This window comes from Paralichthys olivaceus, chromosome 14, assembly GCF_024713975.1.
Source record: "Paralichthys olivaceus isolate ysfri-2021 chromosome 14, ASM2471397v2, whole genome shotgun sequence".
In the NCBI taxonomy this organism is placed as follows: Eukaryota; Metazoa; Chordata; class Actinopteri; order Pleuronectiformes; family Paralichthyidae; genus Paralichthys; species Paralichthys olivaceus.
The window spans coordinates 22,989,129-23,016,137 of record NC_091106.1 but is presented as its reverse complement, the minus strand read 5'-3'; the positions used below and the strand labels follow the sequence as shown (position 1 = coordinate 23,016,137).

The 27,009-nt window shown below is 43.0% G+C and overlaps 1 protein-coding gene across 2 annotated transcripts in view; it reads right to left on the bottom strand.

Annotated features, from left to right (window-relative positions):
* Positions 1-11,865: 11,865 nt before the first annotated feature.
* ccdc172 (coiled-coil domain containing 172) overlaps positions 11,866-27,009 on the bottom strand; it is a 136,634-nt gene continuing 121,490 nt past the window's right edge. The window contains exons 7-8 of one of the 2 annotated variants that reach the window (XR_011246142.1): positions 22,365-22,504; positions 11,866-12,134 (exon numbers count right to left, since the gene is read on the bottom strand). Coding sequence is in view for 1 of the 2 variants with exons in the window: in XM_069539290.1 (XP_069395391.1) it covers positions 12,038-12,134 (97 nt within the window). In the remaining variant the exon portion in view is untranslated. The remainder of the gene's footprint in view (positions 12,135-22,364; positions 22,505-27,009) is intronic. The other variant, XM_069539290.1, reaches the window with a different exon arrangement.

The window sequence follows — 27,009 nt, the reverse complement described above, 5'->3', positions numbered from 1 at the left end:
TTAAGTAGAGGAACCACAGGTTCGTGGCTGCTGTCAAATCTGCCACATTAAACCAGTTTACATAATTGGTTTCGTGGAGAAGTGTGCTCTTGTTATTGCTGCAAAGATTCAAACTCTGCTGCAGATTTTAACTTCTGCTGACATTTGGAACCGAGCGGCGTTAGATGAAAACACAAAAAACAGCCGATGTGCAAAACGAAATGAGAGAAACATCATGGTCGGCAGTTTCTAGGGATATTATATTTATTTTCTAACATTCTAAATAGATTCTTTATACCTAAATGCACTAAACAACTGCTGCAGCTCCTGGTCCCCATCGTCATTAACCAAAGAAAAAGACAAACTCTGACTCCCTCTCCTCTCCTCCTCCTCCTCTTCCTCCTCCTCCTCCTCCTCTCACCTGCTGCCATCACTGCCCATATCACTTCACACATCCTGTCTCTCCAGTAAAGTCCAGCCGTGCCTCAAATCCCCGAGTCCCAGTGGCAGAGATAGGCCGTCGTGTAATGGATTTACAAACAGGAAAAAAAAAAAAAAATGGATTGGTAGCAAGTGCTGATAAAGCTGCTTTTCTGAAAGAAAGAGACTGACGTCGCCATTTTACTTTGTGTAAAGGAACATTCACAGATTTTTAATTATCAAGATTTAGATGACCGGTGAGCCTCGGTTGCTGTGAGGGAAAGAATCCAGACATGAGCAGGATGTTTCGTACAACGTGTGAAACATGCTGGGATACTTTAAAACAGAGATCTTTGCCTTTCTTAGTTTTTACCATGTATATCATTCTTCTACAAGTATCACAACTTCAAGCAAGCAACAAACTGTGTTGCTTACTTTGAGTCTATTTGATTAAATTTAGTATTTAGTAGTTATATTTCATCCAGTGGTTTTTGTGCAACCCTGCAAACTAAGAGACAGACCAAATGAAGACATCAGGTCCTCATAACATTTCATAACATTTCCTTATAATCTTACATTTTCAAAAAGCTCCAGTGACATTAAATAACCTCACAGTTTTTCTTTTGTTACCAAAACACAGATAAGCCGAGCTTCGTTTTCACGGCTGATATATGAACTAAATGTGGGTGTCGAGCGTGAACTGAGGAAATAAAGTGTCTCAGTTAAAGCAGCAAATCAATAAACGCACTTTTCTTATCAATATTTTCCAAACTCCTCTTGAACTTGTAAAAATGCATCAAAACCGGGTTGAATCCAGCTGCAGGCCCCGAGTCTGAGAGTGGAAACACTGCGGCCCGACAAAGTGCTTCGTGACGAATCAGAGACGCAGCTTGTAAATCACAAATTACAGCTTGATCAGCGGGAAACTTTGAATCGGCGCCGTAATCTGAGTTGGCAAACGTCGGAGCGAGTGCCGGATTCCATGTTCCCCCGCCTCCTCTGCCGGCGTGACACACGGGGCAGGATGTGATTAGACGTGACCCTGAACAGTGCGTAACGACATTAGTGGATGGCAGAGGATACGGCACAGGTGGGGCCGCATGATTGAAGGAGGCTGGTGTGGTTTTCAGCTCATGACGGGATGTTGGAGGTCTAACAGGTGATTTGCTCCCATTTGTTATGTGATACACCTTGAAAGGTGTTCGGGGAGTTTTCTCCGTCTTGTATTTGGGTTTTCTGACAATTTCTGTATCTCTGATTAATCAGCTGTGCTGAAAAACCTCCTGCGTTCTTACACCATGTTGGTCTGAGGCTGTTATGGATTTGAGTCAGGATTTGCTGTGTGTGTGAGTGTGTGTGTGTGTGTGCGTCTCACGTGTCATATCATCAAGTAAGTCTACGCTGAGTCTCCGTACCCGAACACACAAGTGGTAATAATATACATTAAGAACGGCCTGTGGGATCAGAGCATTAGCGTTCCCAGCCCGACCCAGTGGCGTTGGCGTTGGCATTAGCGCAGCTGGGCGGGTTCCACGGAGCAGACCCTGCACCGAGCTGATAAGGATTGTACAGACGGCACTCAGCGAAGGTCTGCCCCTCCGCACATGCTAATATTTCCACTCTGGAACATCCGGCCGGCCCAGGGAGAGGGGCGTTAGAGATATCTCTGCAGTTACAAGCAGTATAAAAATATGCACGTGTGCGTACTTCCACATGCATGAACACATTTTTTGAAACGTGTGTCTCTGCACGCTCTCCTGAAAACCATTCCTCTGCATAATGACTGTGAATCGATCGGAGGCTGCAGGAATGTGTCAGGACTTATTATTGTGTTTTATCGTCCCTGAGTGGCACATACTTTTATAGTCGTGGCATCATGGCTTCGTTATCTGCGATTGCTATAGCAAAGAGCCAGAGTCATTTGCTAATTGTTTGGCTAATCACTCGCATAAGCACTCGGTGGAAACTCGTTTATACAAGTATTTGCATGAAATAAATCCATTGGGTGAGGAAGGTCTTTGCACAAAAAGATTTTTTTTATAGGAGGATGCAACTGCAATTCCCATCACATACAAACAAGAGGGTTTTATAGATGATTCTGTCTCATCAGCACCTCCATAAAGGACCATTAGCAATAGATGTCTTTCCCAACATACATTATCTCCAGGCTCTTCACAGAGAGAGTCAGGGTCTTACAGTATTATAGAGAGAAACACAACAGCTCCCATTTATCACAGCAGGAGAAGAAAGGAATCCATTAAGAGTGCAACCTTGAGATTCCTACATTTACTAAAATCCTCTAAATCCTTCTTTTCAGCCGCCTGACACCTGTAATCAAGTTTTGTCGGACGATACCTGAATGGAAATATATATATATATAAATATCTGGCTCTGCTTTACATGCAGTGTTTGACTCAGACAACGACGCCGTCTCTATCGTGCCTCGGAGGGATGACACTGCAGGTTATCGACTACCTGCAACTTCTACGGAGCCTGAACGTGACGACAACGACACGACTGAGAATCGGATGCTAATTTAAATCTGCACCGGCACCAGGTGGCATTATGAGCTGACCAGATAAGAAAGCATCGTCTGCACACTTCTTAGAATTCCCCCTTTTCTTTGTGAATCACTGATTGTGATTTAAAAGAAGCATAATTAGTTTGTAATTGCTGCTGTTGTCTCATTCGCACAAAGTCTGTTTCCAGCGCTTGTTGCACCTTGAGTTAGATTCTAGTTTTATCTGTGGAAATAACTGCTTTCATTTCAAACCTGGAGATTCAGAGTGAAAACTCGCTCCATCAGGTCTTATTTAAAACCATAATTAGACAGCAGCAGAGGGAGGGACAGTTAAATGAGCTCATTAGGTGCACAATGCAGGGTCCTGATTTCTTTCTCGTGAGTTTGAAACATCCGCAGTAAAAAATGAAATTAATATTCATGATGAGAATAGTAAGATTGAGAAAAGTACCTTCCATTATCTCTTAAGAATAACCGTGTTTCCCTGCTTGACTGAATAACACTAGTTTCTTTCTTTGATTTACTGAAGGTTTATTATTATTATTATTATTGTTAATAATGTAGAGTGTCAGTTCGTTCCTAACACCTCAATGAAGTCACACCTCAGCTAATTGTTATTTCCCATTTTTTCCACAATGACATATGTCCGCACTTTGATTTGGTTCAACATCATTTGTCCTTTTTTTTATAAAATGTACAATAACATCACAAGAGCCTGAGGATCTACTTTGTTGCTCAGTTTCGGATTTTTCTGCTCGCATGTTACATGTTTCTAAATAAACACGTTAAGCCAAATTAGCCCTCGCCACATCTGAGGCCAGGCAATATCCTGCCACACAGAATCTGTGCACGCTGCAGAGGAGAGGAGGAGCGGTGGGTTAATGGGGACTCAGCAGCTCATTTTCCCCCACGGCACCTGAGCGGGCTAATCCGGGCATGGCTTAAATCATAACCATAATTGACTCATAGCGTGTGTCAACCCCTGAAGGTGTCACCCCCCCCCCCCAAAAGGAGGTGTCTTCTGCCATGATGCTTCCAGAAGTCTGGTTCCATCGTAGTTGGTGGTCATCCATGTGAATGGCAAATGGAATCCATCACGGTGAGATGGGGAACAGTCAGAACCGTCCTCGCTCTCTCTCCGTGGAGAATGAAAGAATTCAGCAGCAGACCCAGCAGCAGCTGCCAGCGAGGACAGGAGGCGCCGCTCTGCCAGTTGGTGGTGAACTCTGCTGAGTGGAATAATGGGCGGCGTGGAACACAGCTCAGGCTTTGGATCGAGAACACTTTGTTCATCAGAAAAGTTTCACATGACATACTGTTACTGTCGGCCTGGAGGACGGAGAGCTAACACACCTAACTGGCAGAATTCTCCCTGTGAAACGAGAGGCCGTGTTTGTGTGTTTGACACCAGACTCAACTGTATGCGCACAAACTGTGTATTGAATATTTCAGAGGACGCGGTATTGGTTTATATAGGAAACTATCATGTGAAGTGTTTCTTTCTTCTAATGCATTCTGCAGAGAGTCTGTAGTGAAGGGAGCTCTCACATGTCAGGAGCAGAGGAATGTGAAATACATGCTAATGTACATTTTGAATGGATGGCTGATATCACATTAAGTCTATATATTCCTGCTTAATTGATTTAAACGGCGCAGAGCCGACGCAAGATTCAGAATTACATATTCATGAACTCTGGTAAAGTCGACGTGTGGTTTTGTAGTCAACCTCCTTCCCTTCTACAAAATTACCCAGCTGCTGAAATTAGATCAGACCTCAGCGGCGTGGCCCCACATGTGCTCTCACACGCATGCACCTGTGACACCCGCTGGCTTCGAATGAGCGTCTGGGTGAGTGATCGCTCTTACACAAAGCAAACATGAGGAAAAATCGGATTTTCCCCTTTTGATGCACGTGACCCTGTTTTCAAGTTGTTCGGAGCAGATGAGGGTTTTGTATATTTGTATTCGTTTACATATAAACACAGCAAGTCAGCCATGTTGTTAGACGTGTGTACATTAAAACCTTTTTACATACAGTCTATGATTAAAACATCTTTTTTGAATTTCCTCTATCGAATGAAATCTGTCACAGTGAACCTGGAAGAACAGGAGGGAACCTTTTAGGAGTCACACACTTTCTCTGTCATTTTACGACTCAAAGAATTGATTCACATCCACAAAGAACTTGAAACATTTCCCACAATCCCCTCTTCCTTGTTTACAGCAGCATATATCAAATTGCAGCAGACGGTTCACTCGGGAGAGACAATGTTCAGCCTGACAACAACCTGCTATTAAAAATGCAGGGAGCTGTGAACATTTGGCTTCAGGTGAGGAGCTGGTGTCAGGATGTCCGAGTATTATTTTCCCTCCGTGTGTATATAAAGGTACTGTGCATCTTTTGTGCAGCGCATACTAACGTGATATTCTTTATTTAAAAAAAACAGATTATTCAACAGTATGTGCAACATAAAGATGATTATTTGTACGAGATGTAAATAATCACTAAAGTTCACTCAGGCTTTTGTTTACGACTGATGTCTGGTGACAGAGTACGAAGAAGAAACAGAAAACAAGTCACAGCTGGATTTACGGTGTGTGTGTGAGCGTTTGGCTATTTCCTGGACAATTCATATAAAACTTGCAAAAAGTAAACAATACTTTTACTAGTTGAAACAAGTTAGAATGGATTTAAAGTTATCAGACACCACAGCACTGCACAGTGGTTTCTGATGTACCGCTCTGGGATGTTATCACTTCTGTCCATCCATCCATTTTCTTCCTCTAACCCAAGATGTTTACCAGGTCAGACATGATATATAATCCTGCTCCACCCTGGGGTCTCCTCCAGAGGCTCGGGCCCAGGAGGCCTCTCCATCAGATGCATGAACCACCTCATCTGGCCCTTTTCTCTGTGAAGGAGCAGCGACTCTCCTCTCAGGCCATCAGACGCCCGGCGGAGGAAACTCATTTCAGCAATCCTCTTCTTTTGGTCACTAACCAGAGCTCATGACCATACAGGTGAAGGTCGGAGCGTAGATCAACTGGCAAATTGAAAGCTCAGCTCCCTCTTCACCTCAAGAGTCTGGGACGGCAGCTTTACTGCTGACGCTGCACCCCCTCTCCATCCTCCCCCGAACAAGACGCCAAGATACTTATCATGTAGTAACTTCAGTGAAGTGACCGAGTCGAGAACAGGCTCATAAGACGCTTTTATTTAGCAGAATAAAAAGTACGGAATAAAGAAAGAAACCAGAGCAGCAGCATCGACAACTTAAACTTTACAAATGAACCATCGTGATGTGATTTTAAGATTTAGAAGCAAAGGTAGAAACTTGTAAACACTCGTCATCAGTGAACGAATGTGACACAGCTACAGTCTCAACTCATCACCAACGAGAACAATGCAGAAGAACTCGTGACTCTTCTCAACGAACATTAATTGATGTTTAATTGACCTTGATGTGTTTGTCATTTTGTTTTTTAAGTCGTATCTTCTAACCATGTGTTCGAGCTGCATCATAAATTATGTCAGCACATTTATTGTGATGCAGCTCCCTCGAGAACAGCTCGGAGCTCTGAAGCCCGTTGAGAATTGTGTGATTTACTCCAAAGAAAAACTTTATTGATCCCGTTTGTCGACATGTTAAGAAAACGATTTCACAATCTGATCATGTTGCATTTTTGTCTTATTGACAAATGTGAAAACTGCCCACGGAGACATATGATGATTCTGAAGAGACGTGAAGAACAAACTGATAAAAGTGTGTGTGGACGCCGAGGCTCGACCAGTTGTGCGACGTTTCCCGACACGCTGCAGCAGATTTACACCGACGACAGAAGGAGTCTGTCCTACATCTGATGTAAAGCAGCGGCGTGTTGTTAATGCGTCCCAGCAGGGCCGCTGGACGAAAAGCAAAAAACTGTCTCCGGCTTATGAGGAAAAGAAGAATGCTTCCCAAATGAGTGTTCAAACTTCAAACAGAAGCACCGCGATGAGCCGGGCAGCCGCAGGAAGAGAACGCTGGATCACCAGTAAACATCAAAGCTATGAAAAATCTCCCGGTGAATTTGAGAGCGCGGCTACGTGTGTGTGTGGGCATGTGTGGCGTGAAGAGCGTGGGCGTCGGCCTGTATGAATGAGCGCTGAACACGCACACACCTCGTATTTCTCCTACATGTCGCTGTGCATGTGCTCTCACGTGCACACGAGGAGAAATAAACTGGTGGAAGAGAAAACGAATCATCCTCCGTGTCCGGTGGATTTGATTCACAGACAGGAAGTGTTTGGAGTGGTTCCTGTCCTCACATCAGAATGTTTACCTGATGTGTTTCCAGCAGCAGGAAGATAAACCGATGCATCTAAACTGGCTGTGCACGACACAAACTCATGAAGGTGTAAAAATATAAAACTCTCCAACATCCTGTCATTCAGCAGATTTGACCTCTCCGTGTTTATTCGTTCAAATGTATTTGTTATTTCTTAATTCCCCCTCCCCCGTACTTCTGAAGGAGGCTTTTTAATGCTCTCAATAAGTTTTTTCTTTTATGTCTGTTTGTTCTCGTGTGGACTCTTTCTCTTAATGTCTGTTTTAACTGCCTTAGAGGAAATTGCATTAAATCAAGTCTTCCTGTAAACTTTGTGCACATTTGCACTTCCTCTGAAATTCTCCTTACATTTGTTTTTTGTCTCAGAAGAAGAATTCTGTGTGTGTGGAGCTAATCTTCTTCTTAGAGGTTTAATGTTTTGTCGCTGTGACAGCAGTCAAAGGAAATGTGGAACTCTCTGTTTGTCTGTGCAGCAAATAATTAAATGTGCTTTTGTGGGGGATTGGCAGAAAATCATTTATAAACATGCGTTCAAATTAATCTCTTTTCCTTCGTATCTTAGTGAGTAACATGTCTGCAGTAGAATTTATGCTTTTTAAACCTGTAGGCCACCATAGGTTCTGTTAAGCTGCTTCAGACATGCAAACGCAAACGTCCCAGTCAGTTGCTCCGTTCATTCTCGGTAAAGCAATAAGTCTGCATGATGTCTGAATGAGCCCATGTGAGAAACCAGCTGGAGATTATAAAAAAAAATGAATAACTGAATTTAAATAAATGAATTCATAAATATCTCAGAATGAAAAGACGTCAAGCTGTGAACTACTTTGTCAACTCGAAAACAGAACGAGATTCGATTTGGGGATTTTTGCAGATGCGCCGTGAATAAGATCACGTGATCTCTGGATCTCTGGACAGCGTGGACTCCAGCGTGCAACACGTTCTTCATGTGTGAAGCAGATGAACTCACTCGCAGGTGAGATGAACCAAATCCTTCACAATGGTCCTTTAACGTGTCAGGAACTGTGAAAGTGTTGAGCTGAGCGTTACAGCTGCAGCAGTGAGAGGCCACAGGGATTTTATCTGCGGCGCTAACAATGGAGAACATTGATATTCAGATTCATAACACAGGTGACCTATGCAGCCCACAAAAGGAGCCCTGTACGAGAGGCAGCGGAGACAGAAAACCTTTTCAAACTGCCGTAGATGCTGCAGCATCGCTGAACGGCCATTTTTCATAGTTTGCAGACTTCACTTTGACCAAACATTTATCACCCGGGACAGTGTGTGTAATCTTCTGATGGGATAATAATAGGAGCCTGCACTGGTCGATGGATTGGACAGGGACGGTCTATTCACATGTAGAACAGCATGAGGCAACCAGAAATTATAATGGTGAGTCGCTCGGCTCTGAGAACAGTGACGTACTTTCACTGACTAATTTTATCTGCTGTTATTTGCAGATCGTCTATTGTGTTGTTGAAGCTAAAACCACGTTCCCAGTTCTTCGACATGGAATGAAATGGTCACATCATCATCATCGTCATCATCATCATCATCATCATCATCATCATCATCATCATCATCATCATCATGTCTCTGAGGAACTGGAAGAATTAAGTTTGCATGAGCCACAGTCCCTGAAAGAGCAATGTCAACATGTTTATCTGTTTCTCAGAGTGAACAACCAGAGTTCTCATTTCAGACTTGCATCTGATTCTGGATTAAAGAATAAAGATAATAAAGATAATAAAGAAACAGACGAAATGTGTGATTGTAAACAAGACTGTGCCCCCAGCAGCTAAAACTGTTTTCTTGTCATGTTAACAATCCGGCTAAACAACAACAAGACCTATCGGCTTCACTGTGCTGCAGCAGGCAGCCTCCTGGGTGGGGAGCCTGGTCTCATCATTGGCCATAAACATGATGCACAGCAGAGGAATCAGTGTTGGCGTCCTCTTCCACACCTCGGAGGTTGGAACTGCTCATCATCGTGACAACACTCCCTCGGATTCACCTGCTCAGCCTTCCTCTGCGTCTGTGTCGCTCACCTACACTCAGCAGCCCGCCCCGGTGAAGAGCCGCATTGGCTGCTGAGTGAAATGATAATGAAGACGGGCTAAGAGTCGCCTCTCTCTCCTCGGCCTATATATGCTCTGACTCCTGCACTCGTTCGCTCTCTTTTACACCCCCCCCCCCCCACCCCCCGACCCGCACACACGCACATTCATTTTCTCCGTAAATCCGTCCAAACACTCCAGCTGTAACCTTCGCATGCTCAAGAACACTGAGTCAATCTGTATACATGAATCTCTTATTGTTACCAAGAAATCAAATCATTCTGCCGGCTGCTGACAGGAAAATTACCATCTTGAATGCCCCACACACTCACACACACACTCACACATATATAAATGCATTTTCCTCCTCCACACTCCTTCTCTCCACTCCCTCGATTCTCTCACCAGCTATTCAGGTAATAATTTTTAATAAAGGCTTATCAAGGGACAGACAGCACCACTGTAATGTAGCCCACTCACCTGCCTGTGTCTCACATTAAACTGTTTGAATTTGCCAAGGTTAAATGACTAAGCTCGCTGACAGAGCGACACAAACACACGGCCATGCTGAAAGGCAACCATGACAACCAACCACCCATCATTATGCCTTGTAATCTCTAAATAGATTCACATTTATTTCCCACTGAAAACTCTTTCCTGCGTGCAGAGCGCTTTGCTTTTCAATGAGACGCATGACTTTGGAGCAAAGGATTTCAAAGAGAAATCAGAAGCCAAACAAACACACCCTTCCCCTCAGCCCCCAAATTCATGGATGCATATTGCCACAGCAACGACACCAGCAACTGACTTCTCTGACCAAAACCAAAGAGAGACAATGACGGAATCAGAGCGTCTGCAGCCTGAGAATAATTCTGTACACAAGAGGAAGCAATTTAAGAAAGGAATGGTAAAGTTATTAAGTGCAACAGAAGACTATCAATAAGTGTGGAAGTCAAATACTTCTCTGAGCCAAATACTAAACCAAGGAATAGCGTAGTACAAGTACATGCACTGAAACTCTGTTTGTGATACATATAATAATAACATTATTTAGATTTGCTTCTTTACTTTTAATTCCGCAGACGAAAACTTAGAAGGTACAAGTAATTCAAATGAAGATGATGGGAGATGAGAAGATAAAATATTTGTTCTGATGTTATTAACAGTTCATTCGTCACATGGTGCTGCTCTCACAATCAACCCTGCAGATGTTTTCAGAATATTAGTGTTCAAGTGTAAAACAGATTCAAGTGTAAATCTGAAGGTTGTTTGTTCGAGGAAGGTTCCACAAAGTAAGCTAGCTGTGATTTCTTTGTCTACGTCCTAAAGTTTGACTTATTTGATATATTTTACAAATCCTTACGGGCGATGTTTAGATTATCATCTTTTAAATACCAAATCAATTTTAAAAAAAAAGATTCTGAGTGAGAACATAAAGTAAAACAGGGTCATTAACAACCGGACACCTCTGTGAGCAGGAGTTTGTTTCCATGAGATTTACAGAACGTAACTGAAAAATACTAAAGTGAAGAATAAAATGGAAATGTCAAGACGTTGGGAATCAGAAATCTAAAGTTAGATGAGTCAGAAATTAAAGAAGTGACACAGTTATAAGGGGAATCGTTGGGAATGGTGAGGACAGTTGAGAAGTGACTTGCAGTGTGGAGGCTGTGCATCGGGCTGGAACTGTGACTGTGTATAAACGGCTGCTGGTGTCTGACAGCTGATTTAGAGGCCGGGCTGAAGTAAATGAAGCGCAGCACTAATGGTCCTCCCTGCCACAGCTTTAATGGACACACCCGCAGAGCAGCGGGCCCGAGGCGTGGGCCGGCCAACACGCTGCGAGGAGGAAGAGGGGGAGTGTGCATGTGCAGCGGCTGCAGAGGAAGGGGGAAAAAAAATAATGGAGGAAAAAGGTGATTGAGAGGAGGTGAACTGGGGATTGGAAAAGTGCGGAGCGACTTGTTTGGCCGCGGCGGCGACGGCAGCAGATGCCAACACGTGGGTGGAAGTCCATTTCCTCTGACAAACAGGAGAATAATGGGTAAGATTAGTTTTCCTGGACTCAGCACTCATCTAGTTATCTCTCTCTCATTGGCTCTCCCCTCAGTCCTCCTCCGCCTGCCTCCCTCTTTCTCCCTGATCACCGGTGACCTCCAGGAAAACATTTTCAGCACCCAGGAGGATTTTCCCTGGACAGAAGCCATTAATCCTCACTCAGTGTTTCATTCCGGACGCCTCTTTGAGTCTTTCCTTCGGCGGTAGGCGACTTTCCAAAATGCATTTAATTAACGATTACTAATTAAGGTTTGATTACTCCTGATTGCATGAGGTGATTTTCTCTCGAGGAGTGAAGCCGTTTAATTTGGAAATTTCTACTTGAAATGTTGCACACGGAGCAAAAATGACACAACGAGACAGAGATTTTCATGTTGAGCCAAATTATTATATCCAGGGACTTTATTTTATCAGCTCATTAACAACTACTGGTCATCATTGACTATAGAGATAGAAGTTTAAAAAAAAAAAAACTCTAATAAGAAATAAAAATGAAATCAGTTCAACTTCAAGGTTTCTTACTCGACATTTTATTGGTCCAGTGAAAAGCAGAGAAGATAAAATTTGATCAAGTTGAACGTCTCTTCTTCTACGTCCACAGATAAACTAGTGTTCGACCACTAGGTCAAAAAATGGGTTAGAATCACCGCCAGGTAATCTGATTACTTTTATTTCACCGTTTCGGACTCACACACTTTCTCGGGTGTCGGTTGCTGATCTCTGTCACTGCAGCAAAATCCAAAGAGATCACTTCCTGTTTGGCAGTTTGTCTACAAAGTAAAAGCACATTGTTAGTTGTTGTTGCTTTATATCAAGCTTTTATTTTTGGAAAGTTGTGAACTTGGGTCTGAGGATTGTGTCGACAATTGAAAATAATTCAAACTTGTAAATAAGGCACACAAGTGAACAGTGATAAAATAAATTAATTAATTTGACGAAAAACACAGATGTTAAAATCTTCAGTGCAGATAAACCAGGTAGGATGAACACAAAGTTTTCTAACTTCACTCTGCACCAGACTGTTTCTAAAAAGCTCTGCACACAAACACCGTGACGAGGAGTTTGAGACGACTCACTAATGACAAGGAATAACTGCGAAGTGTGGACGCAGGACTCGAGAACACAACATTCACACAACAAACGCTCACCTGCAGTCTGAGGAGAAAAACACATCTGCATGTTTACCAGGGAAGTTTGTGGATTAGCTGCGGGCTAACAGGCTTTAGCTCCATTCACGTCCTTGTTAACACGTGTCTGGAAGTTGCTAATGATGCCCAGTTGTTTGTTTGTATGCTGCTTTTGTTTTGTAGCCCCAGACATTCAGAGGATTCAGTGAGATCCCACTTTCACTTTCACGCCCCTGAGGCCTGTGGGGCTGGGTGGCGTGTGCTACTTTCAAAAAGCGAACTCCTCTCCTGTCTGCTTGTGTGTGTGCGTGTGTGTGTGTGCGTGTGTTTACGAGTTGTTTGTGCGTGCACGCCGTTGTGTCCTCGCAGGACCCTGACCCACCTCCAACGCTCCCATCATTCATGTTCGTTTTGCAGGCAGCAGCCAGTGACTTTCCCTGATAGGACTTTGTGAATTTATGAGACATGTGACACGGATTGCCATCACCACGCTCTTCCTGCACTGAAATAACTCTCAATGAAGCCCCCCCCCCCTCCCTAAATGCAATTTATTCCAACAATGCCGAGCTCCAAGTTATTAAAATTAACATGAAAAGGGAAACAGAAACTCAATATTCAATCCCTCTGTGCTTCTCCAGTCGCTGGAAATGTACAACAGAAAGAAGATGACAGGGATTACTGTCACAGTAATTCTATTATACTGAGACTGACGACGCAAGTTAGAGGCAGCAGAGATACTTTACTTTGACTTTTACCCTCAACAACTCAACAACTGCTGGATGGACCGCAACAAGCTTGGAACAGAGACGAACCAGAGCCTGCACGAAGGAATCCTAATGACTTAGCATAAAATAAAATCAGAGGACATTCAATCGATGGAATGGAAATCACCAGAACGTAGTTCTGTTCATTCAATTATTACTAATAAAGCACCAAAATTCAACACTGCACTTCCTTAGACAAGCCGAGCGTGAAGCCACTAAAATGGACTTCATGTACATTAAATATCTCAGGATCTGAGTTTAAAGTTTGAAGTTTCCAGTTAAATAATTTGATTATCGCATGTTCGTTATTGGTCCTCTGCGAGTGAATGATGTTTGTATGCAGGTTCGTTTCTTGTGTGTTAAACGTGTTATAGAATCAAACAGCTTTCAAAGGGAGACATGGGCTGCATTAGGTCACCAGCATAAGTTTGATGGAAACTGTATTCTACATATTTGAGTCAGGATTTCGTATTTTTGATATAACTTGGTTAATAAAATGCTCGATCAGTGTGAGGAGAGAATCAATCTAAAGTTTTACTTTTGTGAATCTTTTTTTTTTTTTCTCACTGAAACATCCAAAGTCTTTGGAAACGTTTGCTACCTCTTTATTTCCCTTGTGGTGTCGAGGTGTTTGCTCATGTGTGAACATGCGGATGTGAGCGGTGTGTATTTGTGCGCTTACTTTGTTTGTGTCGGTGTGGTTGTAGTGTTCTGACAACTTTAGCATCCATAAATTATGAATTCATCCAGCCTGACTAATTAATGTTCTGCAACATGCTCTTCTCCTCGCCTCTTTGAGAACTGCTGTTCGTCAGCACTGTACTCATTTTGCAGAAGGGTTGAGGTTTTATCTGTGAGAGCCGTTCTTTAACAGAAGCTCAGGGTAAACAAACAGTCAACATCTCAGGGTGATCGCTGCTGGCAGCTCTGCAGGCAGTTGATGCAAATGGAAGAGAAATGAGAATGATGGCAGATGGAGGGGACTGTAAGCACGTCACTTTGCTTTGTTATTTTCATTAAGACGAGGATCTGTGTCTGGCATTCAACTGTTTGTGACAAAAGGCTCGTGAGCGGCAGGAGGAAGGTTCAGAAGACACAGATCTGTGACCTGTGGAGAGACCTCATTTAAATTAAATGAATCCAGATCTTTATCTGGATCTGCACCAAATTACAGGCCCCTCAACATTCCTGATTTCTTTCCTTTCAGAACCACGAATCATTCTCTGAGAAGAAAAAAGTGAGAAAAGATTCATACATCTGCAACAAAACGTTCTTTAGTCAAACCCATCCCCTCCACGGAGTTTCATGGAAATCAGTGGAAATGTTTTTGCATAATCCTGCAAACTAACAAACTATTAAATGCATGAAAACAAAAACAATTCAGGGACTTTGATATTTTACTCACAAGACTGTTGTCGTGTTGCACAAACGCACACAAAGCTAATCTCATGTACTGATTGTAAAGTTGGTGAAAGCTGCAACTTGTGCAATTTACAGTGAAATTCAATGAAAACACCTGCACAGTCCCTGCGTGCTCCCTGAATACATCACAACAAATCCCCTGCAGCTCCAAAGCTTTTCATCCATTCATTACAATTACACAACACAATGTAAAAGTGATAGCGCACCGGTATTTGCACACAAGAACAATCGCTCTTTGTTTTACGGAGTGTTGAAGCCATGAACGTTTTCCAGAGCTGTTCCCACAGCCGGGTGTCATCTCTGACTACGGGAAGCAGAGGAACGCTCAGTGACAGTGACACCAGTGACGCTGTGAATGATGCATGTGCAGCGAGGAGGCAAACGAGGAAGAGGAACTGGGATTATCTGGAGTCCAGTATCCATTCCTTAAACTACAGAACATCGATAAACTGTTCCCTTCCTCCCAGAGCAGCTCCATTGTCCTGTTGCTCCCTGATTGATGCTGCTAATCTTCCGTCTCCAACTCATCTGCACTGAGCTCCGACTGCAAATGCATTGTGTTGGAAATGTAGCGTCTGGCACAACTCACCCTGCAGTCGAGACACGTCTCTGGACCACTTAAATGAGACAAACTAGACGGGCACAAGTGCCAATTCTGTGCCGAGGTCTATTGTTTTTGTGTGAGACATGAAAATGGTGACAAGTTTCAGACTCTGCACTCGGTTCTAGTTCCTCTCCTGTAAATGCTGCTTCTATGAACAGTTTACGAGTGCAGTGCATTTTAATCCGCAGTGTTTAGTTTCTTCTTTTGTTTGAATTTAGCGTTCCGTTGTGTTTCCGTCTTTGCATTTATATACCATTTTATCCAGGACATTAAGAAAGGCTAATCTGAAAAGCCTATTCTGGGAAGTGAAGGTTTAATATTTAATTCAATGAATAAATAAACATTTATAGATGATAAATTATGGAAAAAGGTAAATGGGAGAAAAAGGGGGAAGCTGCTGCTTCGGTGCAGGATGTGTGATATTTGAATCCGTCAGTCATCTGAGGTTTTCAGGCCTCCACTGAATTCAGGGTTATAGATTACATGCTTGACGTCATATGTGGAAAAATATAGTGCTGAAAAATAGAATCTCAACAGGAAGATACACTGCTGACAGAAAGACGGATTTGCATATAGTGGTCTCGGGTTCTCTATATCTTGAAGCGTTATTTCTATTCACCCGTGTCCTGTCATCCTCTGATCCACCATGAGGTGAAAGCTGAAGCGGTATTTGAAAAACTGTCCTTGAGTCATCGTGTGGAATAAATGATGTGAATGTTAGAGCACTGATGTTTGGAATCGTCCGGTCTTTGTAAATCATATAACTTTGGTCTGTTGGGATCAAATCCCTCCACATCCAGGATGATCTTTATTTATCTTATTTCATTTCAATTGGGGAACGTCTTTGTCTTTGTCCATGGATGGAGCAGCACTCATGTTACTAGACTGTTTATCGCCGACAGTAAGGTGAAAGAACATGTGAGTCCAGATGTTCTTGCTGCAGTTTGAACACGTGGAACGTTGCTGATATCAACTGTATGATATAATTTCAAACTTGACGACTTCTGCAGGTTTATTGTTTCTGTTTTCCGTTCTTCCGTTTCTTCCATCTGGCACAAAATGTCCTGAGTAGAAACATTCTCCTTTACGAGTGTACAAAGCGGCGGCCAGGCCACATAATTCTTCCCTCCCTCCCTCTATACATTTTGCAGTAGAATTAATGAAATTATTTCACTTTGTCAATGTAGCGATAAGATTTGTATTGACAGCACCTCTCGGTCCAAAGTAGTGCTTGGCCCCGCGATTCAAAAATCAATACCTGGCAGCCAGATAATCACCGAGCTTCAGGCCTCAGCCAAAAAAACCGGAGGGAGCTGGTTGGTTTCTCTTAAGCAAGCGACTGTGAGCGGATACAAGCGTATTTCATGTGTGCATGTGTTTATCACAGCTCTGCACATCAGTGCACATTCATGAATAACACTTTCACGCAAATGGAGCTCTTGCTACATGTGAGACAACTGGGAATGTGCATGGCTCTGCCTTTGGCTAACACAGAAGCGATTGCAGCAGAAAATGGAACATTTTTAGAATGACCCTCTCTCACCATCAAGCTGCTGCAACAGCTTTATTATCTGCACAAAACTGGCAGCGACGGTGTTCTACCGAGCAGCTTAGAATCCACATTTAACATGTCACAGTGAAGCAATGCCCCTCTACTGCGGTTTTATATCACATGCAGGAGATTAAGGTTGATGGATGCACGAAGACTTTCTTTTCCCTCAGTTACAGTTTCAGTTTTAATTGAGGCTGCAGTTCAAGTTACTCCGGAGTTTTAAAGTTTGCAAACGCTCCTGGTCCCGTCTGAAAACTCCAGGGCTGCGTTTAAGTCCGGTCGGGTAGAAACGGTTTAACTCCCTACGCTCGCTGACTGGGTCTTTTCACTCATGAGCCTTCACGAAAGGTAACAACCGCTGCCCGATGTACATTCAGACGTGTTCGTGTGGACAGGGAGTAAAACGCTCCCAAAACATGATGAAATAACACGTGGAGTTAAACTATAACCTCAGAACTAGAAGGAATTGACGGTACAAGGTGTTTATTGAAAGCTCGTTGTGTTCTGCAGCTTCTATTTCCCTGGTCCCTGTGTGTAACCCTGTTTGTCTTTTCCCTAACAACCGCCCAGACAGCAGATATATAACCAGACTTGTACAAATTCAAACTGACAAATGCAGCTGTAGCTACAGAATAACTCTGAGCGGTCTGTCCGGCCCTTCAAATCCCAGCTCCCGCAAACATTTCACGAGATGAACGATTCCCCTGCACGGCTTCAGAGTGTGCAGCACCTGGCCAAGGTGAGAGCAGGCGCAGGATTTATAGAGGAATACGCATAACCTCAAGGTGAACTAGCTGGTAATGACACTGTCTCTGCACTCAGAGTCCCCCTCCCTCATCTTCACTGCGCCTATAAAACCCAAATGTGTCCGGAATCAAGGATCCCGCCAGCTCCTGCCACAATTTCCCGGCAACATATTCCATCCAAATGCGGCGCTCTCTCTCTCTCTTTTTCCGAGATGTCCCTGCATTCACACTGAAGGGCCGGTTGTTGATGTTTGTGGAATCTTTCTATGAGTCTTTCACACGTCGCTTACAGACGCCTCTAAATCTCGTAGGGGGGGGGGGAGAAACGAGCCCGGAGCGCTCGGGAGGTAATGAGGGTGAGTTATTGAAAAGACAGAATCACATAAAGCCGACAGATGACTGGTCATCAAAAGTGCACTGAAAGATAAAGGGGAACATAAAATAGATTTTGTGGATTATAGGACACAAGCTTTTTAGTTGTGATGTTGTGTGTGTGTGTGTGTGTGTTTGCGTGCACGGACGCATGTGGCCGTGTGTGCTACTGCACATTTATGCCTATTTGTGTGGTGATAAAGGGAAGATTTAAAAGTGAAGAGGAAGATGTTGGTCTGCAGACTTTTGATGCAGAAGCACAAACTAATAAACATCTTAAAGTTCTGTGTCTGAATAATGAAACGTTTTTTTTTTCCTCTGGAGAATTTTTCCTTGGACCAAATAACATCTTTAGTATTAATGTCTCCTTTCATCTCTGCATTTGTGCGCACGGTTCACGCTGTTCTGGGAACACACTGAAAAGACCCTGAAGCGGCTCCCCTTCAAAAAGCCACGTTTCCAGTGTCAAACCTGCGCCTCCTGCAGGCATCATCAGCACAATCCACCTGTCTGGGATCCGTGTGTTCAGCACACTCCGCAAACTTTTTCTGATCTCATGCCAAAATATTACTGGCATGGTGGGGCTGTTTATTTGACTCTGATTTTGAGACCAACCTAAAGCAAACTGTGCGATACTGCAGCAGAAAAAAAGCAGCTGCGCATCCAAAGGTAGATATTTTTTAAATTTTAAACTCTGCTGGAGATGAATTGTTGAAATTGTATTTCAGAATAAGTTCAAGTATCAAATTATTTCTCTTTATGAGCAATAAAACTTGTTTCTTCTTATATATTTTGACTTTGCTCTTGATAATTCAACTCTATTCTTGAAACGTAAGAAGAATAAAAATCGTCTGACCCCTATAGTAACCCTAACCCTCCTAACCTGACCTACAACGCACCTCAGCACTTGTTTTTGTAACAATCTCCATATTCTGCCGGGTGGTTGTGCTCGTTGTCGTCATGCGTGTGGACTTGACAGTTTCATTTCGTGTGGCACGCAACCGAGGCAGAATTGCGAGCGGCGGCCGAGAAGATGAGCCCTAATGTGTTTGTGGAATGAAAACGAACTAATCAGCTTTAGGAGAGTGCTGATTGTAGCATTGGAAACTAATCAAAGTGAAGAATGGGGCTATTCAAGTCTCGAAGCAAAGCTTTCAGTCTCCAAGAGGACAAAGGAAGACATGTTTACGAATTAGAGTCGGCCACGCCCCTTGATTCTGCTGCTTTATCGACAGCAAAGAAAACAAAATGTCACTCTGGTGCCTTTTGCTTTATGAAGCATGTGAGAAGTCTCGAAACACGCAGCGCTGATTAGCTCATCTGGGCACAAGAATTAAATCTCAGCAGGGTGTGAATTATTTACAACTTTACAACAAACCTGACGACGTGAATATTCACTCTCCTGTGAATTTGATTCCCGTCTTTGACGTCCAGCAGATGACATGAAATGCATCATTTCACAAACAGCAGAGATTTGACTGTATTTCCATATTATCTGTGTTTTATCTCGAGGGAGGACTGAAAAATGTGACACTTCAGAACAGTGACAAAACAATTGTTTTCAGTCAAGTCGATCGTGTTGCGTATCGGTCGGTTCTTCTCACAGGAGATCGAACCCACTCACCAAAGTGACACAGATGTTCAGGGAGTGACAGAGGAAACATTCTCATTTAGAAGCTGATAGTCTAAGAGAAATAAGTTGCATGGTGTCGAGGTGGCTGCAGCGACAATGACAGTTTCACAGTGTTTTTATTTCTACGCTCTCTAACATCTCATGTGTAATATATGTAACTGTGTCATCGCTCCACTGTTCGTAGGCAGGTATGAGACATGTTGGGTAAAAGGCTCAGGAACGCAGGAGAAGATATTTCCAGCACTTCGGGGGTTTTCTCTGGGAGACGAGGACTTCCTTCTGTTGATCTTTGTGAATTAGAGGAATTTCTACATGCAACAAAAACCATATGACTCAATAAAGGAAAAGCAAAATACGAGCACTTGAAATTTCATTGTTTTTTTTTCGCGTACCAGAAAAAACAAGAGCATGTGAGTTCAAAGCTAAACCTACTTTCTACACAATTACGGTAAATGCACAAAACTTTGAATCCAAGGCTTAGCACAGCATGAAGTCCTCCCTCCCACACGATAAACAACCCCACGAACATCTGCCAGACATATATAAGCTTCTCTCTCACACAATCGAATCCCATTATGAATAAAAGGGAACGACGGCAACCACCTCGAAAGGAACCAAAAAGATTTTAACATTTCCTGTCAGCTCCTATAATCTATTTTTAACAGTGTGCTGTGGAGGGCTCTCAACTGTGTTCCCCCAGCAATCCAATGACAGCGGTAATAAATGGTCTTTTTATACGCCAGCTCTTTAATGCGCATATAAAGTCGCCCCCCCCCCCCGTCCAGATCCAGTTCTGTGTGTGAGTGCAGCCAGAAAGAGAAAACATTCAAATTTGTGAGTGACTTGATAGAAGCGTGATAGCGGAGGGGTAATGAGGAGAGTTTCATTAAATTGGAGGCATTCTTCACCGAGATGGAGAATAAAAACAATGCTCTCATTCTTATCCTCAAATAACATCGGAAGAAAAGAGCTTTCTGTGCCTGAGCCGCTGATGGGCTGCGTAAGCGAGTCTCCGCCATTTCTAAACATTGTTGACACTTTGCTCCTTATCATCATTCTGGGAGTGGTGCAAACAATTACGATTCGTGCACTTTTCTCCACAGACACACAAACACATGAGAGCGGCTCCTGCACAGCTTCTGTAAACAAACCCACGGTGAAGATGTTTTAGTGATGAGACGGGTACACGGAGACAAATAGTCTTATTTGAATTTATGGATTGTTTGCATTTTTTATAATCGGGGTACTTAGAGAGGAGGAGCGGGGGGGGAGGGGGAGGGGGGTTTTTGTCTCTGCAGCATTGCTGTAGCAGAGCAGAGTGACAACGACGGGGAGAAAAAGAGAACATGATTGAGTGGGACATTTTGTCAGCTGCCGACGTGAGCTGGAGCAAGATTGGGCTTGTGTGTGTGTGTTGTGTGTGTGCTGTGTGTGTGTAAGTGTGTGTGTATATGTGTGTGTATATGTGTGTGTGTGCACGTCTATAGGGGTGTACCAGAGGTCTGAGTCACCCTGGACCAATTCTTTACTTCTCTGTTGGAATTCTGGAGCTAACCTGAGCGGTGCTGCGCTTGTTGATAGGGCTGCCGCTGCACATTTCCCTGCTGATTGTGATTGTGTGTCCCCCCCCCCCCCCACACACACACATTCGTCAGTGTCCCTTACATGTGTTTCAGGTCCAGATGTGAAAATGCAACACAAGCCACAGTTTGTCAAACAGTCATTTCTCCACCTTTAATATCTGGAGGTAAACATGAGAATTATGTTCGTCGCATTACAAATAACCAGGAATGCACTCGTATTTCATTGGCTGCTGCCGGATGATGTCAAACTGTGTTGTGTGTAGCAAAAGTTATGTTTCACAACCCTTGCAGATTTTCTACACATCCCTGCTTTACCAGCACAAGGTCCTCAGAGTGCAATGAATTCATGCAGCACTGAGGCTTGTGTGGACAAAGATGGAGTTTTGGCTGCTGATCATTGACACGATTCAATGAGGGGTCCTCACAACAATAGACAAACACACACGTGTGAGACAGTTTGTGACGGTGGACGTGAACCGCTGGTTAATTTAATCGTGTTGGTGGGAGACAAAGCAGATTTCTCTTCTAAATGATGCCACTTAGGCCCCAGAATCAAAGGGATTATAGTATGAGGGGGATTAAAGGCCTTGTGTGACAGCAAATTACACAACATGCATGACCGTCTGAACTTTTTATGTATGTGCACACACACACACGCACACACGTGAGGCCTGATGGGGGAACAGCTGCAGTACAGAGGCAGAGGAAGCGGCTGGTTCTCTTGCAGAGGACAGATGGCTGTCAGGAATACCTGCTCCATCCAGAATCAATCCGCTCCTGCTTTGATTTGTATTCACCTCACTAACAGGGTCACTGAGCACTGAACCCCTCCGGCTGCAGTGCTGCTGTAGTTTGGTCCATTCACTGCTAACAACACACGACTTGTTTGGATCTTGAATTTAACGAGTGTTAATCTCCTGATAGTTTATTCCTTGAACCTCCAGCTCATGTTCGGCCTCTAGAGATTTGTCAAACACCTTACAAGCAGAAGCTAACCTGGATGATGTGTGACTCCAAGCTACTGCCTGCACCAGTGTGTCGCACAAGAAGCTTCTTGAAGTGCGTGTGTGTCCATTGACCTTTCGCTTCAAGACGTATTTACTAAAAGACACCAAACCGAGCTTCATGTCTTGATTTCATTGCCACTGAGGAACGGAACCAGAAATTGTTTAACCTATTTCTTTATTTATTTCTCACCTTCCTGCTGAACCGGATGTTTAACGATCTCCTGATAAGTGTTTTCAGACCCAGACCTCCTGGTCGGACTTAAGTCTGGTCGGCTGGTCTACACCGTGGTCCGAGGAACCTTCCACTGACACATCCAGATTACAGCCCCTCTGATGGAAAAACAATACCATCAGTTTGTCCTCACTTCCAAATCAAGTAGCAGGTTTTAATGGTTATATGACAAACAGTTCCACTATGTTCAAATCATTGTGGAACTGTTATGTTTTCAGAGTTAAACCGGATAGAAGAGTTTTTTTTTCTGGTGCAATCATCCATTCATTAATGTCAGATCGACTGTTCATTACATCCTGAATAGATCTAACCAGAGAATATAGGCGTCAGTAAAATGTTGCAACACATTTTATATAATGTGAACGCAGGAGCCAAATCTCATGGCTGGAGTTTCTGTTTTTGGGTTTCAGTTGTAAATGTGTGACATTACATGTTTGAACAAGAGAGCTCGGAGCCAGTGAGTGGATGTGTTGAAATCCGACTCGACAAGCGTATGCAGCCTTGTTTCCACTGCTCTCTTCCTTTCTCTCTTCATCCCCGAGCATCTGTTTGCATCCCAAGCTTCCTGTACCTCCCTCTCTCCCTCTCTCTTTTTTGTTCTGTTCCCTGGTTACCATGTGGGCACAGTGTGAGATGTGTTTGTCTCCTTCGGCAATATGTTTTCCAGACAGAGAAAGAAACTGGAGACAGGCAGTTGCAAACCAGCGTGCACACAAACACACAAACACACACACACTCACACACACACATACAAATACAAACCTCGGTGTGCGCGAACACTCACAAAATCACATGCAGGCGGGTGCACACACATGCACGGATGAGATTCTGAGAGAAGACTGATGTGAAACTCTCAAGTTTGGAGCTGGAAAATGAACAATCAGAAATAAAACTGCTGCCTGTCCTACTCGTCATGCACACACACACACACACACACACACACACACACACACTCGGCTGAGATATGTGAACAACATACATACAGACAGAGAGAGAGATTTCTTTATATCACAGTTCAACCACACCCACATGAGTATATATTTAATTATAACAGGAAAATTAAACTGCATTTGCTTTCATAATATAATGATATTATTTGAAAACGATTTAACAAACAAAAAGGGATGTTGGAGTTGTTGTTTTGACTAAACAAGAACACGAGTGTGTCATGTGACTTGAGACTGTAGATTTGATCTGAACCAGGTTTGAACTGTGCTGAAGTGAAAACACAGTCTGAGTCTGAACTTTCTCAAAGAGACGTCTCGGCTCTTAATTGATTCAGTGTTTAGCGGAGAAAGAATCCTGCTGCTGGCAGAAGAATCACTACCGGCAGAGAGCAAAAGGCCAATTTTAACATTTTCCAAATAACATGATTACACACGATTTGTTTATTTTGACTGTGTCAGTGTGCAGATGACTCAGAGGGCAGATTCATCAAACATTAGTATCGGACTAAAATTATTGCACAGAAAATACACATTGACGTATCATGCATATGAGAATTATCACTGAGTCCCCTCTGCATGTTTTAAATCAATGTGCACCGCATAAAACATGGAAGCACCAACACTGACACACCTCAGAGCGAGAGGAGGTGACAGCTATGTGACCTAATCACTGCAGCTGAGAAACATAAAAAATGCGTGATTGTTTAAGCCTCGTTTAAGTTTATATTTCATCTCGTTTGTTTCTCAAGACATTCAAGTCAAAGTGGAGACTAACTGCAGAAAGCTTGTTAAACCTATTAATGGCTCCTCTTTTTATTCTGCTGAAAAGAAAACGCCTCCACCCGTCAGATATCTACACTGGAGCCGGTTCCTGCTGACGATGGACAAGAGGCAGGATTCAAACGATGGATTGTTCTACATTAGTCAAAGAGGATCGATCAAAATCATCCGGTGAGAAAATCGTTGCTCGGCCTCAACAGAGAAGACATTCAACAGAACTACTTTCTACCCACGGAGGGCGTGTTCCAAGATAATCCAGGGTGAAGACACAATATCTACATTTTCAAATCTCATTCATTCCCATTTAATTAAAGAGCGGGACACAGGGACACAGAGCCCTCGTCTCAAAACCTCCACAGATTGAGGAATCACCCGATGTTGACGGGGGGAAATATTTGTTCATAATTTGGGAGGAATTATCAATTTTCTACACTTAGTCTTTAAATCCATCATTTAAAAAAAGCTTTTCCATCACTCGGAGAAATACTGTGAAGTCATCAGGTCTTATTTAGTATTTCTTTCAATCATCTCGAGTTAATTAACGGCTCAGAAACACTTGCACAGCCCCACATTTGAAGATAAGGTGAAGTTTCCGTGAACAGAATCACCCTCAATACGCTGCGTTAGTAGTTGTTCATAGTTTTTTGAGTGTTTGTACGTTGTTTTATTACAGTGTTAATATCTGTATTGTTGAGAAACACAAAGACATGAGCACGAATGTTACCTACAATTATTTGAGACCTTTTTAAATGATTTTAAATTCTGATTATTAAATTAAAGTCTTTGAGATCCTGCGGTTAAATCCTGCGGTTAAAAAAACAAAAAACATATTTGTATTGAACGCAGCCTGGTTCTGCAAAATAAAACTAAACATTTGAGTTGATATAACTTTGTTTAATTACTGTTTCCACTGCAGACATGCATCCAGTGGTTTCACACACACACACACACACACACGCAGTGATGAGTGATTGATCGCAGCTCTAAACAGCAGACGAGTCACAGCTGCTTCTCTGGTTTTAGGAGCCAGCGGACAGATGTTAAAAGAGCGAGATGGTATCAGGCTCTGACTCTCTCTCTCTCTCCATCCATCGTTCTTTTGTCCTCGCTCTCCTTCCCACAGTCTTCTCACCTTCATGATACCCTCCTTAATAAGATTTCCTCCCGCTATTCAGAAACAAGGTGATTCTCTTGATTCAACACTTTCCTGTAGGGGGCTCTTTTCATACTCAGCGTGAAGCATGGCCTCTCAGCTCCGGCTGTCTGTCCTGCTTTATTTCACAGTGTTATCTCCGTGAGGATGACTCCTGCTCAAAAAGGCTTTGTGCTAAAGTGCAGATGAAGTTTGATTTCTTTAAAAGACCTTCGAGCTTTCCCAAAACCGTCAGCGGACGGATTTTAAATGTAACATTTCCTTTAATTGACAAACATTTGCTGATTCTATCACATGTGAGTCACGTGTCGTAGCAAAGTGGATGTTTTGGACTATTGTTTCAAAAAGAAAAGCTTTTTTAAGACGCAGCTTTTGGCTCAATTTAGTGTTTGGAAGTCTCATCGACCGAATAATGAAACATCCATAAAACAACAATCTCCAAAGAGGCAGATTCGTTTGAACAATCTTTGGTTCCAGGTTATTAGCGATGCAGAGACGTTCCAGCACAAGAATCATGCACACGTCATAAAGCACACAGGAATGATTCAACATCAGTGTGAGCAAAATGACTGAATATAATTTTTAAAACCTTCACGACATCCAGGGTTGATTCAACATCGACCAAAAGACGGAGCAGCCTCTTTAAAGCTGCGACAGTTTGTCATTCCAACCAATCACCATTTGCAATTAACTTATCTTCCTTCAGATTTCCAACAGAAACCTTTGTATCCTGAGCCCTGTTCAAATACATCTGTCCTTCATTTCACATTTTTATTATTTTTATTATTATTATAACAGGTTTTATCTTCATCTTTCTCAGATTGGACTGGAACTGAACCTGTTTGTTATTGGTACAAACTTTAAATGTGTCTGGATGTTTTAGTTTTTATGGTGAAGCATCTGCTGGTTCGTCTGAACGCTGCGGGCTACCGTCAAACTTCAACCACTCAACTTGTTCTGTGACACACTGACGGAGGATCTTTCCTCTCCTCCACTTTTCAAATGAATCATCGAGTCCCTCCTGCTGACAACAACGTATTCACGCCATCGCTGCACCAGAGGTACCGTTAGATAAGTGTTATCAGTCAGGAGAGGAGCTTGTTGGTCATGAGTCCATTTTCACATTGTGTGTCAGGACAACGTAGGTGTTGGTCAGCAACTTTACACAAGCAACTTTTATCCAGAGATCCTTGTTTAAATGCACATTGAACAAAAACAAGTGTGTTGCTTCAGACTGCATGTCTGCGTTCCAGAAGCTGAGGTGTGTCGTGTAACTACAGCTTCGGATTCTCACCACACCAGCTCTCCTTTTCCTCTTTCACACAAAAACGATGGCGTACACAGGTTTTTTTAAAACACACTTTAGAAAAAGGCGATTGATTTATTTTCTGTTCCAGATGTTACGAAGTGTTTTGGAGCTGTGGAAAAAAAAACATTTCACTTAAAATGGTGAAATAAAGACACGGGGCTTCCTTTGAACAGGTCGTGTCAGAGGAGCTTGTCACAGATTGATCATCCTCTCAGGGAAATTGATTCAATCAACAAGACGCCTCGTCTGACCTCCACTCATCTACGGTACTGACGCGTGTTTAAACTCACCGGTCTGAGGGATCGTGTTTGTATCCGATGTGTTGATGTTTATGCATAGACACACACACACACACATATATATATATATATATATATATATATATATATATATATTCAAAGCAATATTTTTAAA